Source organism: Betta splendens, chromosome 16 (assembly GCF_900634795.4).
Source record: "Betta splendens chromosome 16, fBetSpl5.4, whole genome shotgun sequence".
In the NCBI taxonomy this organism is placed as follows: domain Eukaryota; kingdom Metazoa; phylum Chordata; class Actinopteri; order Anabantiformes; family Osphronemidae; genus Betta; species Betta splendens.
Window position 1 is genome coordinate 21,522,794 of NC_040896.2, and position 19,319 is coordinate 21,542,112.

General features: G+C 43.7%; 1 protein-coding gene across 4 annotated transcripts in view; it reads left to right on the top strand.

Moving 5' to 3' along the window:
• The window catches only part of LOC114843017 (low-density lipoprotein receptor class A domain-containing protein 4-like), a 105,310-nt gene that overhangs the window by 80,305 nt on the left and 5,686 nt on the right, over nucleotides 1–19,319 (top strand). For all 4 annotated transcript variants that reach the window (XM_041067789.2, XM_029129197.3, XM_029129198.3 and 1 more), the window contains 2 exons: nucleotides 15,785–15,939; nucleotides 17,038–17,088. In XM_041067789.2, the coding sequence (XP_040923723.1) occupies nucleotides 15,785–15,939; nucleotides 17,038–17,088 (206 nt within the window). The remainder of the gene's footprint in view (nucleotides 1–15,784; nucleotides 15,940–17,037; nucleotides 17,089–19,319) is intronic.

Consider the following 19,319-nt stretch of genomic DNA (forward strand, 5'->3'; position numbering starts at 1 on the left):
TTTACATGGAGGATCTGTAGTTGTGTGAAGCGTTGCCCTACGTTTGACAGCGGACGCTCTAATGTCACTACAGCGCGTTTTTCCTCCTTTTTCATTTTTGTGCGCTACTTTCTAGGCGTGTGTTGCAGCAGGGCTTGTTTTTGTCTTTTAATATGAACGCCTTAAGCCACGTTTGAGCCGGGCACATTAGTTGGATAATCACCACAGAGGGTTAAATAGTTGGCCTGTCACCAAAGACAGGAAAGGCTGGAATGGTATGTTGTGTCTGTCCGCCTTCTGAGCGGCTCTATCATTATCAGCTCGGCTCCAGCGCCGCTGCCTGCTAGATGCGTTGCAGATGTTCCACTTTTACGAGTGAAGCCGCGAGGAGCTCGGAGAGAAGCTGCAGAGCCACCAGGCAGATAGAAATGCAGAGGGTAGGACAGCTAGACAGACAGACAGACAGACAGACAGACAGACAGATGGAGCGGAAAACAGAAGGCAGGTAGATTCAGAACCAGGCAGCCAGACAAGTACTGACAGAGACATTCACATTTAAAAAAAACTTTATTCTTCCTAAAGGGAAATTGTTTGAATAGACAGACACATGTAAAGCCAGGCAGACTGATGTATTGACGCACTTGTAGACAAGATAGTCTCAAGACTCTCAGACAGACAGACAGACAGACCGACAGAGTTACAGTGTTGTGTAATTTCCATTGGAGCAGAGGCCACGCCTGGACAGCGCGAGGAGATCACAGGATATTAGATTTAGATTTGGCAGCGGAGCTGGGTTGCACTGACGCCACGCTGTAACCAAGAAGTGTATGCGTGCACGTCTGTCTGGCAGATGCACTGGCATCTCCACCATTTGTTTTCTGGGGCAGCATTGTAATGCTGGGGACACACACACACACACATGATCAGACTCTAACTAGTGCGTTCACAGACGCGGTGACACAGCACAGAAAGAGAAAAGAGAACCTAATTAGATAATCCAGTGGAGGTGCCTCCGATTTCGACAGCGAGCACAGCGCTGCCGCACACCCAAGTCATTGCAGGGTCCACGACATAAGCTGTATAGTTTCTGCGTTTGCTGCTTTATATAAATACTGGTTTGGTCATTTCATTGCGTTTCTCATAATTGGAAGGGAGTTTCATTCACAAGGGGTTTGGAATAGTCGTGTCCTACTGTAGTGGCCGTCTGCTTTGAAAGGAGCTCTTGTTTGTCGGCCGTGTTGTCATGCAGACTCGGCAAGGCTGAATAATGTCTTCAGCCAGAGAAATCATCAAAGCATGAGCTACAAGAGCTACAGTCTGCCTCCCTCTCTCCCTCTCTCTCTGTCTCCCGCTCCCTCCTCTTCTTTTTTTTTAAGGAGGAGTGGGAAATCGCCCTGTTGTGGCTCCTCTTTATTCAGACAAGGAGGAAAATTGAAAGGGACCAGGAACACAGAAAGATCACAGCGCATACAGTGTGAACAGGAACCCAACCTCTTCTTCACATGTCCCATTCCAACGACACAGGCCTTTTAACAAGCGCTTGTCTCTAGCCGGCGCTGTGCATGAACTGAATGTCAGTTAGCTTGTGTGTGGCATATTGTCAGATCTTGATACTAGAACGTCCCATGGCCCCACACAGACTTTGGTGAAGCTATAACATGCAGATCACATTTCCCCCTGTGATATTTGAAGCCACAATGGTTGGATTGATAATTCTGATATAACTCAATTCACATTTTCACTGTAAATTAATTAATTGTAGTGGTGACTCTCACTACAATCAGTCCTGTCGTTTTCACACTAGTTAGACTGGTGTAGTGTTGCATCACTTCTACCTGATCTTTACAGCAGTACAGTGGGTTCTGTTAAAGACTTTATTGAGACATGAAGTTCATGAACAAACAGCAGGAGCTCGATAACAAGATTGAAAGAAGTTAATATTCCGGAGCATCTCTCTCTGGTGATCTTGTTTGTGTATTGTCTCTGAGAAGAGAAAGTGTTGGGGATCGACATTTATCTTACCAGTGAGACAACCTCGAAGCAGGAGCCACTGGGTTTCAAAAGTGTAGATGTAATGGGGCACACGCTGGGTTTTGTGCCACCCTCCACAGGATGTGTGAACTCAAACTGAAGGCGCTCTTGATGAATGATGATGACTGACAAAAAAGAGTCTCCATGAACTCTTTTGTTCTTATGATCTTGAAAATCATTATGTAGTTACTGGTTAATACAATATATAATATCTCTACCAATAATAATATTTATTATTTATAGCAGTAATATCTAAGTAAGAGGCATCACATGAATATGTCTTATCAGCAATTTATCCCGTAGATCATTTAGCTGTGTCAGATTATAATAATGTATCAAAGAATATTGGACATGTGGGGTCCATGTGTTTGTGTGCATGGAACAGCTAGCCCACAGCAGGGGCCGGCCAGCCAGACGGACGTAAACGGCTTGATATGTAATCCTGTGTATGAGTGGTGTTAGTGTGTAGGTGGAGGCAGGGTCATCTGTCAACTACCTCAGGCCAAACACACACACTGGCTACTTGTTGACTCCTCAGATACATACATAAAGGTGCACACACAGAGGCATGCAGATGTGCAGACACACACACACACACACACACACACACACACACACACACACACACACACACACACACACACACACACACACACACACACACAGGCGCTCTCAGGCTCAGCCAATATTTACCCTGCAGTCTCCAGCCAATCCAATCTCTCACTAAGCTCTTTGCAGTTTGTTGGGGTTTGTTTCCCCCCTTGTAATACTTGTTTGTGGAGGTGTTTTGTTTTTTGGCAGTAGTTTGTTATAGTATTAACGATTTTTAATAATGTGACTAACTTTAGTGTCTGAGTAATAGAGGAGAAATTCTAGGACCTGCGGGAAGGGAGTGGCAGAGACAAACAAATCATTTCCGCCTCCCTCTGCACGGATTCATTTTACAATCATTCCCACTGTTACTAATTTCTACACCTGATTAGAGTTTGTCAGAAGAGCCTTATTAGTTTTACCACCTGAGCTGAGAGGTCAGTGCAGTAAACAGCAGGACATTCATTGTTCATTCATTGTATGCCTCCATACTCAGAATGAAACAAAGTAGCATCATCGTCTGGATGAGTGTTTATATACATGCATCCCACTGAAATGAAGGGAGGGACATTCTAATTAATTCTAACACAAATGAATCTAAAACACATTTACCTTTTAGATAAAGAATAAGAATAAGAATAAGAAAACCTTTAATAGTCCCGCAGTGGGGAAATTACCTCTCACAACAGCAGTACAGATGAGCAAGAATACAGGTACAGAACAGTTTGTGTTAGCACAGTACAAAGCAGTACAGTACAGTTAGAGTGAGTATGAGGTCATTGCAGGGTTATTGCACAGTAATGGGTATAAGATTTGTACCGGTAACAATATACATGATTGTTCACAGATTTACACAAATATTGTGCAGAGCAGGTTGCTATATAAACCACTGATGCAGTGGGTGAGTGACTGTGGTGGGATGTGGTCAACAGTTCTGATTGTACAGTCTGACAGCAGCAGGTAGGAAGGATCTACGATATCTCTCCTTCACACAGCGAGGGTGGATCAGTCTGCTACTGAAGCTGCTCTCCAGAGCAGACAGTGAGTCCTCCAGTGGGTGAGAGACCTGGTCCATGATGGATGTCAGTTTAGCCAGGACCCTTCTCTCACCCACCTCCTGCACCGTGTCCAGAGTGCAGCCCAGGACAGAGCTGGACTTTCTGATGATCCTGTCCAGTCTCTTCCTGTCCCTCGCTGTGATGCTGCTGCCCCAGCAGACCACACCGTACAGGATGGCTGATGCCACCACAGAGTCATAGAAGGTCTTCAGGAGTGGCCCCTTCACTCCAAAAGACCGCAGTCTCCTCAGCAGGTAGAGTCTGCTCTGACCCTTCCTGTACAGTGCATCCGTGTTATGAGTCCAGTCCAGTTTATTGTTCAGATGCACTCCCAGGTACTTGTAAGAGTCCACTCTCTCAATGTCCCTTCCCTGGATGTGCATCGGTGGGATGAGAGCAGGCTGCTGTCTGCGGAAATCCACCACCATCTCCTTCGTTTTCCCTACATTGATCAGGAGGTGGTTCCGCTGGCACCAGTCCACAAACAAAAAAGATAAGTCATTGTTAGCTGTGCTGTAGTGCTGTTATTGCCCTGTCCCTGCTTTGAGTTTCTTCATATTAAGCCAGTAGGAATCGCTCAGGATAGACAAAGTGTTTGTTCGTTTACAAGAAAACTCCACAGAATATTGTTAAAGATACAAAATGCAACATTTGGAATCTACTGTAGTTGGTAGCAACATGAGACTCCAGCCGTTTGCTTAGGTTCCCTCACCCTTTCCTCCTCCTCCACTGCTTTAGTCTGAACAGGACTACAGTTGTTTGTCATATGCAATTACATAACTGACCAAAATAAAAGAGTTGGTCTGGTCTGATTCTCTGTTAGGAAGCCGAGCTTCGCTCAGAAACCTTTTAGAGTGGAATGTGACTGCACTGATCATTCTTTTACCAGGGTAACCTCCTTGTGGACCTTGAACTTGTGCAGCTCGGCTTACTGAACCTGAATGGGTCAAGTTGAGGCAGCCATTTATGCAATGCAGGCCAGGGCAAAGGTCAACCAGTGCTCCTCCACTTGCTCCAGCAGCACCTCCGCTGCCCACTGCTTCAGCCACAGCAGCGTTCCCCGCTCCACCACTGGCTGCTGGGATTCCCTTTGTGTCTAGGATCTGCACCCCCAATCGCACACGCACACCCCCACAGACACCCTAGACCCCTCCTCTTCAAATGCCCCTGGGACCAGGGCAGATTTGTAGTCCTAGTATGTCTGAAGACAGCCCATCCATCAAGTGTGTGTGTGTGTGTGTGTGTGTGTGTGTGTGTGTGTGTGTGTGTGTGTGTGTGTGTGTGTGTGTGTGTGTGTGTGTGTGTGTGTGTGTGACGGCAACAGAGGGGGGGGGGTAGTTTGTAGTCTGCTCTCTCAGTCAACATTTATTTACACACAGGTTTGACTGTCTGGGATGCTAAAGACCTCTGGTGAATGAATCAGCCCTGCTGTCTCCCAGGACTGTGGATGTAGACATTACATTCCACATCCACAGTCAATTACATTGTGCCCCAGACATAGGTTGGCAGACAGTACACATTGACGCGTTTTTTTCCTTATAAGCATTTTTCCTTACTCACAGCATCTGTATTATCTCTAAATGATTTAGAGGCAACAAGTCAGAGTGCATATGGTCTATTACCGTTGTCAGAAGAAAAGTCACTTGATCCTTCTGCCTCTCAAGCTTCTTCCGTTTTCAGCTCATTCTAGTTTGTGAACGTGTGCGGTGGAGGAACGCTTGCCTCAATAGCATTAGCAGTGATTATTTGGGTAGAGGAGGGCATGGCAGCAACAAATGACAAGCTGTATCTTCTTTACAAGTTACATTTATATTATATTATTTATATATATATATATATATATATATATATATATCTATATATATATATATATATATATATATATATATATATATATATATATATATATATATATATATATTATTATTATTATTATTATTATTATTATATTATTTTATTTTCTGCATCTGGTTTAGGCAGGAAGCTTTGTGTCTTTATCATCTGTGACACATAAAGTCCCATTCAGCGCTTGCTCCAGAAGCAGAAGTCCTGCAGCATAAAACTAGGCCTTTCAAATACATATTTCGTTTAAACAATCACAGAAAAATACAAATACAAAAAATGTTCTTATGTTCAGTGATGCCCTTCGACCTGATTAGTCAAGAATTAGAAAAACGATGAATAGTACCTAAGGCAATCTGGGAATGAGAATGTTGTAAGTCCTAACAGAACTCAGCGTTCTGCTTGTAGCTAGTGTTGTCTGTGGCACGTTTTATTATCACTTTTGAACTTCTTAGCCCGGTTTAACCTCCCTGCCTGCAGTCAAGTGGTACAGGATGTGTGTGGGAGTCAGCAGCCTCAAGGAGTCCTCCTCCTTGTCTCCCGCTTCTCTACTACATGGTATTTATTTTCCATTAGTGATTCACAGGCCTGTCTGATTTTTGGTCACTCTCTGTTCTCGTCCAGACAACACATCAGACGGTGGTGTCTGATACCTACTCCCCCCCTCCCCTCCCCTTTTTTGTCCCCTGTCCCCGGAGCAGCCACCAGCTGACCCCAATCAGGCACAGAGCCTGCTCTATTGTCTAGCTGGGGAGGGTACTCTCCCTGGTCTACACACACACACACACACACACACACACACACACACACACACACACACACACACACACACACACACACACACACACACACACACAGGGAGACAGAGGGAGATAGGCAGTCTGGTCTGGTCTGCGTCTGACTCCCAACCCCCAACTATAAGGCACTGTTCTCTTCCTCTTCCTTCTCCTCTTAAAAATTAAATTACAGACATATTCTGAGTCATGGTATGCCTGAATGCCAATTATTTATTTTAAATTCCCTGTATGTTTTAGATTGAATCAGTTTGTGCAACTTTTTCAAATTGTCGGCACTGAGCTAGATTACATTACCGTGTATTAATTCAGTACCATTGACATAACAAATCAATGTAAGTAAGAGAAATAATATGAAATAAGTCTTTGTTTTGTTTTTTAAACACATTTAGTTCAGTCTGATTGCCCTGCTTTCATTATGCTGGAAACTAATGTGGCTTCTGCCAAATTTGCTAATGATCATTTGGACTCTTGCGCCGTGCAGTGTGGAGATCTTGTTTGTGAATTATTAATATAGGTCATAGTCACAGCATACTGCTTGGCTTAGCCCAACACTATTACAATGCATGATCACCATTTACCCGCACCCTTTCCCATCTGTTAGTCAGATTAACCCAGTGCATCACCTATGCATAGGTCTGCAGCAGACCTGGGTTTAAACGGGCCCCCACTGACCATCATCCATGTTCATCCGACATTCACTCTAAATCCTCAGTACCACAAGGTTAAACTGGTTAATTGTCAAATGATAACAACTGAAGTGTTAATGTGTGTACTGTACTTAAAACCATCTACCGCTACCAGTCATGCTCCTCATTTATATACATTTTAAGACTTTATAAGGTGTCATAAGAGACATACTTCTCATGATGAATATGTGTGCATGAGGAGCAAGCAAATGGTCAAGGTGCCATTTGCTGCAGTGAATGTCTGCTAGTCTGGCTGAATGTCTAGGATCCAGAAAGTGTGTGTGTGTGTGTGTGTGTGTGTGTGTGTGTGTGTGTGTGTGTGTGTGTGTGTGTGTGTGTGTGTGTGTGTGTGTGTGTGTGTGTGTGTGTGTGTGTGTGTGTGTGTGTGTGTGTGTGTGTGTGTGTGTGCGCGCGCGCGCGCGTGCGTGCGTGCGTGCGCGTGTGTGGGCCCCACACAGAGACAGACATGCCCTCTCAGCTGTTTTCGTCTGCTGGAGCACAGAGAGAGAGAGGGAAAGAGACAAGTTGCAGCTATGAATCAGCCTCCATCCAAAATCTGTTGCCTCTGCTTTGAATAAAATCCAGTGTATGTTAAAGCAGGTAAAAACACCTCACTTAACATTTCCTTCAAGCTGTGATCTTAAACTGACGTCTGCTGCCTAACACGAAAAAGAAGCCTTCGTGAGCACAAGCCGTAATGAAAATATTGCATCTTTAGGTACACCTGGTCTTTGTGATGCCCAAAAGGGGTTTGCCTCGTCGAGTCAGATCTTTTCATTTTGCAACGTTCACCTTGAGATGAACTCCCTGAGTGGTTCTTCCAAATGCAGTGGAGAAAAAGAAGGGAAGTGGGCGGCGTGGGTGGGAAGGAGGCGTGCAAGAGAAAATGCAAAGCGGAGAAGAGAGATGGAGAAGAAGAGCAGCAAAAAGCAGAGTCATCGCCTGTAGAAAGTTGTGTTTAGGAGGTTTTGATTGGTCAGGACTGACCTACAAAACGGACGACCCTGTGCTCTGTCCTGTTCCTGATGGCAGCACATCAGAGCAACAGTTGATGGACTGGCCAGCGTCTTTCTTAATCCTTCTACACTGGGGTTATATTAATTAGGAATAGATATAGAAGGGAAGATTTCCCCACTGCTCAGACTTTGAACTGAGTCTAGATTTGCACAAGTTTAAGATCTAGAGGAAGTATGACTAAATTTAGGTGCGACCTGCTGATCTGCAGGCGTTTGAGGTGAGAGAGCTGCTCTGCAAACCTAAAACATTTTTCCATTTTTCTTAGCTCCTGCATGATAATGCATGATATTGCCTTCATGCTTTAGCATTTTCAGCTGAAGCATTTTGTTTGTGTAGTTTCCAGCTGTTGCTCAGTATAACATCGAAGTTCAGCCTGCGGTCATGGCCAGTTGTTCAAGTTAAGCAATGGGGACCCCCCCCCCACACACACACACACACATTTTTCCCTTTATATTGCATTTTTCTCCTTGCACAACTTGCCTTTCCCTCCTCTTCTCACCAAAGTAGCTTTCCTGTCAGTTCTGCACTTCTCATTTTGCCCCATCTTTCTTATCTTTCCTTTTGGTCTCTCTCCTTTCACTTCCTTCCTCTCTTTTCTGTCTCCATCTCTTGCTTCTGCCTAATCCTGCCTGCCAGGCATTGCTTCATGGTTGTTAAGCATCTCAACCTGAAGGGGAGAAGGGAGAAGGCAGCTAGTCATGTGGCAAACCTTTTGAGCGACTTAAGCGTGGTTGGTTTGCTCTGTTGGCTGGGCACAATGAGTCCGCATGTGGAAGACATGTTTACACACCTTCATTCGAGAGTGGGACGGAGTGAAAGAAGAGTCAAGGGGGGTGGGAAGGTAGGAGACAGGAGGTGGATTAGAACAGAGGGAGGCAGACGTGTTGACAGCAATGAAGTGAAAGGTAGGAGGTGGGAGAAGCAGAACGAGGAAAAGGAGAGAAATAAATAATAAAAAACTAAAGAGAGGTGGATTAACACTAAGACAGAAACTGAGGCATTCATACAGACTGAAGGAGACGGAGTGAAATAGACAGGCATAATGAGAGCCAGTGGAGGAACCGACTAAAATAGAGAGCGACAGTACATCTCAGTAGAGAGACGGTGAGTATGACAGTGAGTCATAGCAGAATAAAACGCCACGCAAGCATATGCCGCCACCGAGGAGCCATCTTTTCTCACAGTCAGGCTTAGTTAATGGAGTTCTTTGTCTTTTAGGCTGTTTTGGGTCTTAGACCTTTAGTTTAAAATTGAATACAGCAACAAAAGCATACAAGATTATTTAGTGGTCAATGTCTGTTGATCACCTGATGAGAACAGAAAATCATTATTGAGAAACATATTTGGCATTGTTCATTGGAACTATTTATGGTGACTTTTAGGGCTGCTGCAACAACGGACCTATGAATCGATAATAATCAATGACAGAAATTGATCGATAATGAGTTGCCGTTATCGATTAGTCGACCTGCTCATTTTACGGCGCAGCGCAACGGCAAAATAACGCAGCCGCTGGCGAAACCAGACCAAGCGGCAGCAGGAGAAAGGCTGCGCCCTAAATTCTACATATAAGCATTAAACATTAAATAAAGACAACATTAACCTGCAAGTCATATAAAGTTCAGCGTGTGGTTTGTAAATACTACAGCGACACAGGAGAACGTAAGAATGAAACACTGGTGTCCCGGATGTAGCAGCGGTAACAAACACTGTTTATCATCACGTGAAGACTCTTCATTAAGTGCTGCTGTGTTAAAAGTTACTTTGTTACGTAATCTGTTCAGTCGCCTGCATCAGCTGGCTGCGCATCATCTCGTTCGCTACATATGATTAACGGCGCCACCACAGAACAGCGCAACTTAAACGGTGCAGACTCTAAACGTAACAGCAGCATTAAAATATGACGGCATGGTTTTTAGCGGTTGTCACCGTTGCCTCAGACAGAAGGAACCCAGGAGTCAGTGTGGAGTTTACATGTTCTCCCGTGTCTTCGTGGGTTTTCCCCCACAGTCAGGTTTGCTGGAGCTGCTGCAGATTTTCACCTTAGAACAAAACTCTGTGCTTGCTTTGTTAATTTATATTTTAGATATTGAAGTTTTTTTTATTATTCAAACACTGGATTTTGTGTTTTGTTTCAGATTTAAAAAGTCAAAATTAAAAATTAGTTTAAAAAAACTGATAAGGGTTGATTTCTAATAAGCAAAACATTAAATAATTTATATATTTTTTATCCAATTACTCGATTAATTATTAAACAACTCATCAACAGAATAATCAGTTATTAAAATAATTGTTAGTTGCAGCCCTACCCCTACTGTAAACAATAATCAATTAACTAATAAGAATTTTGGAGAAATAAAATACATTTATAGATTCTTGGTAAAATGTTGCTAGTACGTGGAAATGATTAAGCGTTTTATTGTCCAGCAAGTGTTTTTGCCTTTTTCAGTGATTTACATACATACAGTAAAGTATGACAATAAAGATAGATTCAATGGACGCCTTTAAGCTTCTTTTTAAAGAAAACACATGTTCAAATCATTTTCTTTTATATTGGAGAATAAAACTTGAAATTTTCTTGACCTGGTGTTAAACCTCATTTTAGGCATCTCACTAAAAAAAAAATTCCTAAAGCTTTCGTCGATTGAATGAAGGAGGTGCAGAACCTGCTACACTTGCTGTAACTTTACTGGACACAAAGTCCAAAAGGAGCTGTGACATGATGTGAGTAAGGAGGTGGAAAACTAGTGTTTAAGCAGCACTGGAACAAGCACTTACCACTGTCCATATGTCACTGACCCGTAATTAGCAGAGCTTTATATTGTGCCTAGTAGGCAGAAAAAAAAGGATCATTAAAGATAGTTCAGACAAACATTCCGGTCAGTGGTGCTCATTGTGAATAACGCTCCTTGATGTTGTCTCACCCCTTGGTAACGGTGTGAATTTCATTTACTCGCAGGTAGTTAAAGAGTTCCGTTAACACGAGGAGATATATTTTGGTCGTATTTTGGTGGCATCACACACTTGAAGGCTCCTGTCCCCCAGAGTCTCGTGTTCCACCCACGCGTTTTGCTGACTGCACTAGCTGTACAGACTCTGCAGCCTGTAGCCTACGTCTGGGAGGTGTCCGTTACCCCGTGCCCATGTTGAAAAGCCGTGTTAGGGTGAAAATCCCCCTGTCTCTTCTGGGGAGGGTTTGCGTGTGATGGTGGGGGGGAAGGGAGTGTGCCTGCATCACATTAACGTGCCAGAAAAGGACAGTTTGATAAACCTTGTGTCATTTAGTGACATAGGAATACTAGTTCCTCATACTCGTGTCTGCTAACATTTTACTTTTCCAAGAACCATTGTTTTCATCGTATTACACAACACTGCTTTCATACTCAATCTCTCTTAATAGGGCGATTGTGCAGCAAAGATTAACCAAATGCACTAGAGCTTATTGATGTTTGTTGATAAAATTGAGCTCATTGTGTTTGTGCAGCCTTTTTTCTTTCCTGTGATGGCACACACATACCTTTGACTGTCACACAGACTTGAGCACATCCAAGAAGGCATCCTACATGCACACACTCATTTAAGCCTGACCTAAGTGTGACCCTCCAGTCTGGTTCTTTCACTTAGTGAGAGTGGCGGGGGGTGGGCTGTCTAGACGCTATCCTGTCTGGCTGGCACTAATAATGTACACATACACCTGAGACTGTGCAGGCTGACTCTGCCTTCAGTATGTGTGTGTGTGTGGGGGGTGACATGTTGAGCTGCCTGTGTGTCTGTCATCTCGGTGACTGGATGAATACTTTAACACTGCTCCCCTCAGTGCTTTACTGCTGTTCATGAATATCACTGCATTGGAGTAGCGATGGTGAAGTTGTCGGTATTGTAATATTTATGACAGGCAACATTTAACAGGTAACATTTCTCTGGTGAAGGTTACCACCTGAACAAATGAATCCTGGGAATGTTGGTATGCTGCTGACTTGAAGTCAGCGGTTAAGTGCGAGCAGCCAGACAGATTTCAAACATACCTTGGGGTTAGTCATATTTACAGAATCTCTTCCTGGTTCAGCGTCGACCTACTGTACTTGCAGCAAATGTGCACACAGCTTTGGAGATGACCTCACTTTCAGTTTACCTCCACTCAAAAAAGTGAAACTATGACTTTTGTACTGCTGTTTTTTAACTATTTTTCAATTATATTAATTAATAACGCACACAGGTCCACTGCCTTAGTGTTGAGCAACAATAAACGTAATTGCATTAATTAATTTTACCAGAGGCCTTAGTGGTTTGCATACTGGGCTCTGACGTCCTGGGAACGGTGTGGGTCTAGACCAGTGTGTTTCCAGCTCGTGTGCCCTCATTGCTCAGTATTCTCTCCTGTCCTTTTAAACTCTGCGTGTATCCCTTTTACCTACTGTCTTCCCCTGCCTCGCTCTACCCCAGTATGTGTGAGGCTGCCAGGTCGCTGCCTCAGCTCCCCAGCCAGTCCGAGCCTTGCTAATCACGGCACTGTGCCCAGGGGTTGCCATAGCAACGACAGTGGCAGCAGTGTGTGGCACCATATCATAACACTATTTGAACTACAGTGGCGTGCTTGGCTCAAACAACCTACCCGTACTACAGGTACAGCATTTGTGTGTGCATTTGCCATTATTTGACTGACATTGCACAACTTGGTAAACTTTGTACCTTTCTGCCCATCAGAAAATGGATTAGTGGCTAAATAACACACATCTGGTCTTGGAACCACTGAGCTGCCATTTGTCCCATTATGTTTTAACCTGTGGAATACTGTAATACTAAAGGGACTTATTCTACTTTACTTATATGCAGATCTGTATTTTGTGTGTAGAAGCGGATAGAGATCATTTCTAAGGCTTATGGGTAAAAACCGAAGGCTTAAACTGCAGATTCTGTTGTGTCTGACAGCTTTTTTTTGTCAGCTGAACTGTCTGACCTCCCATCGCCCTCTCTATCTCTCACACATACACCCCTCCCCATAGACGCACGTGCGCACACACAGACAAAGGTCAATAGGCCATCACTGTGTGTGTGTGTGTGTCTGTCTGCTGTCTGCCTGCTGCTGTTGATCTGCTTTTCTTTTACTGTTTAGTCTTTCTATGGAGAAAGTGTCCTGCTGCTGCTCTAATGACTGTTTGCCTCTGACAAGACCAGGGATACAACATCAGTCGTTCCCAGTTCTACCCAGCACGTGTCAGATGATCAAAAACAGGAAGTCTGTGCTACAGATCTCTACTGAAGGCTGATATGCTAGGATCCCAGTCCAGCTGAGAACCTTTTGTTGCATTGATCCTCAGATGTCTCCTGTTGCCTGTCTGTTAACAGTAAAATAGAGAAAATTAAACATAAACATGTCAGTATGGTGTATATGGTTAAAGTATACTGTATGCAGTTTAAAATGAGGTCACATCTTACATTTGCGTCCTGATACTGAAATAGTAGTCAAATGGAAAAGAGCTAAAACAACACCTTCAATAATTGATTAGTCTGTTTAGTCAGCTATTTATGATTGATTCAGTCAAGTAAAACTAATTAAAGTCTCTAGGTTTGCACATTCCAGCCTCACTCAAATTAAACCATGTGCCGTTAATAGTTTCACAACACAGAGGAGAGGACGGCCGGTTCATTCAGACCTAAAACGCGGCCTGATGTTGGACAGATGTGTAACATCTCTGAGCAGTCATTGTGATTTCCATAAACCCAACGACCCTCCTTCACCACAGTGATGTGTGGACCGCAGCGCTAATGATTGCGCCTGCTGAAGGAATAAGGCTGCTGCAGACGCGGGCCCGTATTATTTTGACAAGTGGATTACTGTTGTAATAGCATCAGACTGGTTGTGGTAATGCAGACGGCCAGCACACGCTATCCTTCAGCCCGTGTGAAATGTACATTGTGTTCTGGAGCCTCTGGACGTGCGTGGACGCTGGGGTTCAGGCGGCGTAGGCCTCTCATCCCTCTCCACTGACTCTGCTCTCTCATCTCCAATCAGTCTTCCTCCCCACACTTCTGGCCTCTCTCAACTCCTCCTCATCCTTCCTCCCTGATGTCCAGAGAAGGGGCTGGGGACACAGTGCTTTTATTTTACTTCAACTGCGAAAACATGTTCTTCAAAAGAAAAGTCTGGAGTCAGACGTCTGGTCTTTGTGGCCTTTCCGAGAGCTCATGGGCAGATCCTGCGGGCTTGCAGAGGGGAACTGGTTTCCCAGAATCTTCTGTCTCGGCCTCCTCCCTGTGGCTGCTGGGGCAGATGTTGCGCCGCTCTCACATTTAAGTCTCACATTCATAGCGGCACCCTGAAGCGCACAGTGTCATACAATATGACGCAAATCTCACATTTCAAGTGTCAGCCACTTTTCTATTTGTAGGCTCTTTGTTTAGAAAGGGCCGTCCTGAGCTTTCAGTCAGATGCAAGTCCTACCTGCTTCGAGCAGTGACAGTGAAGAGCGTTGCTCAACCATGATGTGAAGCATTCTCAAACTATACACACAGAACAGGTGTGTGGAAGAGTTAGATAGAAGAAGAACTTGGAGGATTTGCAGGTTTGACTACTGGCAACTTTAGCCCCAACGCTAAAAAGGAAAAACAAATTTTCTCTACTCTTGGCTGGGTTTTGTTCATTAGTTTTATCTATCTTAGCTTTTGTTAGTTTTTGTGAATGCATGTGGTTCATGCTAGTTGTCATCCTTCTCTCTCTCCCACCCATCCCCCAGTGGCCGCTGTAGTGGAGCAAAGGCAGGTACTGGTGGGCTTACGTTACAGCTCATGCTCAGCATTAACCCACTCTAATACACACAAATAAGCATTTTGGGTACATTTTGCAGAGTGTAGCTTGTTCTTGAGAAGTTAACTTTACATCCAGTGTTAAAAACTTGCTGCTGAACACACACACACACACACACACACACACACACACACACACACACAAACAAACTAGTAGGTTTGTGTGTCAGTGGTCAAGCCAAGACTTAACAAGATCAATACTTCAAGCTGACAACAGAGACACACACAGATAAGGCAGGTGAAGTTCAGGACTACCCTAACGAGGGATACAATGTCTGTTGGGAGAGTGAAAGGCTGAGGGAGAAAAGATTGGGTCTGAGAAAAAATGCAATGGTGGGACTGAAAGAGACTGCAGATGCATGAGGGTTTCAAAGTGAGTGGAGAGAAAAAAATATTGAAAATGGTCCAGTATCCAAGACGCTGGAGGAAGGCGTCATTGTAAGTGGGGCTTCCTTTCAGCTCTGTGGTGCTTTGACTTTGCAGGTCATCCCAGATCAGCTCTGACACAGCGCGTGCATGCATCAGATTGTTAGAAACACTAGAGTTATTCAAAGTCTCCATAAAGGATCCACTGTAGCCTGTGACAGACACCGCGGCACTCAACACTCATCTTTTGTGTGATTTGAAGCTTTTCAGTCTTCTCACACGCTCACGTACACTGCACGTCCACTCAGCATCTAATGGACGGTCCCAGACTTTGACCTCTGCTGCCTCCTGCTGGTTAACAGACCTTAGAGCAGTCATGCTGGTACTCAGTAATTTGCATACAGGTTTTTGTTCATCTTATATGCATATTATATTGCAGTAATAGTAATATAATATAATCCTATACTCATTGGTTGCTTTAGCTTTCTGGATTTTATTATGATACTTAAAATTGTGTGTTTTGTTCCTGTGTACATTGGTTAAAGCTTGGTTAAAGCTGCGTCCCGTCAATGTTTGATGCTAAACTGTGTCTTTTATTTTTTTGTTTGTGCAGCTGAACTGGAGTTTGTTCAGATCGTCATCATCATCGTGGTCATGACAGTGATGGTGGTAGTGATCATCTGCCTGCTCAACCACTATAAACTCTCCACCTGGTCCTTCATGACAAGGCAGAGCCAGGCTCGCAGGCACGACCATGCCCTGCAGCAGGTCAGCTACTGTGTGTGTGCGTGTGTGCGTGTGTGTGTGCATGCATGCGTGCGCATGTGTGTGTGTGTGTGTGTTTGTGTGTGTGTGACACATTTAACCTCTTGGTTGCAGCACTGTTCTTCCAGTGACATTCACAATGATTATTCTGATTAGCAGACTACATGTCTGTCTCTTCATCTGTTCTCATAGGATAATACCCCTGCATGTGTCTTTCTGACACTGGACAAACAGTTTAGCAGTGTGTTACCAGTAACGCTGCACTGAGCTAAGTGAATTTTTTTATCCCAGTCGGAGTCTCTGTCCCAGTTTCGCCGAGTTAACGGCTTCCCTTTTAGGCTGTTAGGTGAACTTGCTGAATTGGCTTCTTCAGAGCCAGACTTTGTCAGACCTTGATGTTTAATTCACAACTGTGCTGTCTAGACAGCAGTGGCTCCGCTCCCCCCCCCCCACACTGGCATGTCGACAGCCTGGGATAAACACACTTACATACACACTTGCATAAACACCCCTTGCACCGGCTGAAATAGGTTGAATGACAGGAAGTGATGCAGTGTGGCTGGATTTATGTGTATCATTATGATCAGTATACAAATAAATCACCAGCCTCATTGTCACATTCTAGATGAGTATTTTATTACTTACCAGAATCCAGCCATCTTTTCTCTTTCATCTCTTCATCACACGTCTACTCTGCACCGTTCTATCAAAGCACAAATTATGCTAACAGAAACGGACACAAAGGGGGAAAATACAATACAATTTTTGAAGAATACCCAACAGCCTTTGCCCCCGAAAAAACACGAATAAGAAGCATTTATGCATCTTTGTCCTCCTTTACGGTTTCTTTTTTCATTTGAAATGTTGCCAAATAGGCTGTCTGACAAAACGTTGCTAAGTCAATTGGAGACGAAGGGAAACAGCAGTTGTTTGATACTTGTGCTTTGTTGTTCGTCTTTACACTTGTTGTTGTTCCAAAGTTGGGCAGCTTTTGAAGCGATCAGGCATTTCAGTGGGTTATGTTTTGTGTCCTCAGAAGTTGTTCCTACCATTTTAAACCTTTCATGGTAGTTTCTCTGTCTTGTCTGTCTCCATGTCTAGGATGGGTGTCTGTGGCCTTCAGACAGCGGCTCTCGACAAGGCGCTTCGGAGGTGAGACCAACATCACACCAACACTTATAAAACAAGGATAAATCACTAAGAAAGGAAACTCCAGTAGGTCGTTGGGTATAATTATGTCTTTGCCCAAAACACCAAAAATATCCTCATCCAAACTTTTAGATTAGATTAATCACACTGTTGTGATTGCAGATGAATAATTATTGATAAATGCAGTCATCCATTGGTTAACTAAAGAGGTTAATGCTAAAGCTACTGCTATCAACTGCAGTAAAGAAGGAGAAGACTCATTGCAAAGTAAACACATGATAATATATTATATCTTAATTTTTAGTTGTTTCAGTTTAGGGATGCCCTGATATGCTTTTAGTTGATGTTCAGTGCAGTGTTTTATTGATGAGCAGCACTTAGTCGTTAATTGCTCCACAGTCATTTGAAATGAGAGCTTGCTCTTCATCCAGTTGTATCATTACTTTCACCACATAGAAAACAGGAAACTCTGAAATGTGAAATGAATTAAAGCTAAAAGGCAATGTGTATCATCTTATTCCACTTGGTTTCCTGGAAAATGTGTGAAATATTACTTATTGCAACCTGAAAAGAGTATTCAATTCACTCAATGATCTCCTGCGTACCTGTTCTTAAATCTGGCCCTTCTCAGCTTGTCTGTGTATTTTCACAGCTTTTGTCCTTGTCGCCTGTAATTGTTCTGCGGTTTCAGGGCACAAAGATCCTGATATTTATATTTTGGCTCCTTGTAAATATTTGATCACCCAAAAACTAAAGCTTGTATGTCACACTGAGTATAGCTGGCACCTACACAGTCTCACGTTGGCATATGTTCAAAGGCTCATCGAAGCATAACCGCAACCAAATGTCAGTACACACTGACTGGTGAAGCGTTTGTTTAGTGGCTGCATGGGAGTCCAGAAAATGTACAAGTCACAGTGAGAAGAAAGACGCTAAATAACCACAAAGAGCCACAACCAGTCACAGAATAGTGATGATACCAATAAGGAGGCTGTGAGTAGCTCGTCCTTCTGAACACTTTGCCAATCTAAGCTGATTTTGAGAAGACTGATTTGCACATTAATCACACAAAGTTGACAATAACATGAACTACCATGCCAGATGTACTGACATAAAAAACCCGAAAAGATAGAGGTGTGAGATGACCAAAAATGCCAAGTCAAATAGTAGAAGAAAGATCACGATATGTTGCCACAGCGCTGCAGAAAAAAGGAAAAGGAAGAAAAAGTGTGTGTGTGTGTGTGTGTGTGTGTGTGTGTGTGTGTGTGTGTGTGTGTGTGTGTGTGTGTGTGTGTGTGTGTGTGTGTGTGTGTGTGTGTGTGTGTGTGTGTGTGTGTGTGTGTGTGTGTGTGTGCGTGCGCGCGCGCGCGCGTGCGTGTGTGTGCGCGCGCGTGTTGTAGGGGGTGGATGGATTTTGGTGCGTCATTAATCAGCAACACCTCCCCTGACACTGTCTAGACAGCCGTCTGAGAGCTGCCCTGCTCCGTTGCCTCTATCAGCTGTACACCTTTCCTCCCCCACCCCCCGTGTTTGGTTATCTGTCTGGCTCCGTACTTTCTCTTTTTTTTTTATCTCTTCAGCTTTCTGTGTGTCTCTCTCCTCTGTTTATCTGTCAGTATGGTTCTTTCCTTCCATCTTCGTTATCTCAGTAGTTTCTCTTTGTGATCCTCTCTCTCTTTTTCTGTCTGACCGTTTCAGTCGCCCCCCAAGTCCATTTTGTTGGAGCCATGTCACTAATTGAAATGGGTGCCTTGTCATAATGACTCACCAATTGGAAGAAATGTGTTGAATTGAATAGAAATTTGGTCAAAATGCTTAGTGCCGTTTCCCCTTGACAACAGGCTGTGTTGAATGTAGTATAGCGTCATTGGAAGCTTTGGATCTTTACTTTTTACTTACTCTTTACTTTAGCTTATGATGCCTATTGAGTACCATTACAATGGATGTATCATCATCCACTGGACACTGAAGTGTGTACATTGAATCCCAGGATTTAGATATTTGTGCATTATTTGTGGAAAAATTCCTGACTGTGACAAATCCTTCAGATCTCTCCTCACAACAACAGACTCTGACGTAGAAGAATATAAGTCTGTCGGTGTTGTTAATTTACTATTATTTAATTATATTGATTGTGCCACGGGTTGATTATGTAGGTCCATAATTTAGTTTATTGTAATCACTTACAAGTCACAGAATTGTGGGCTTTCCATCTGGAGCATGTGTGCATCATG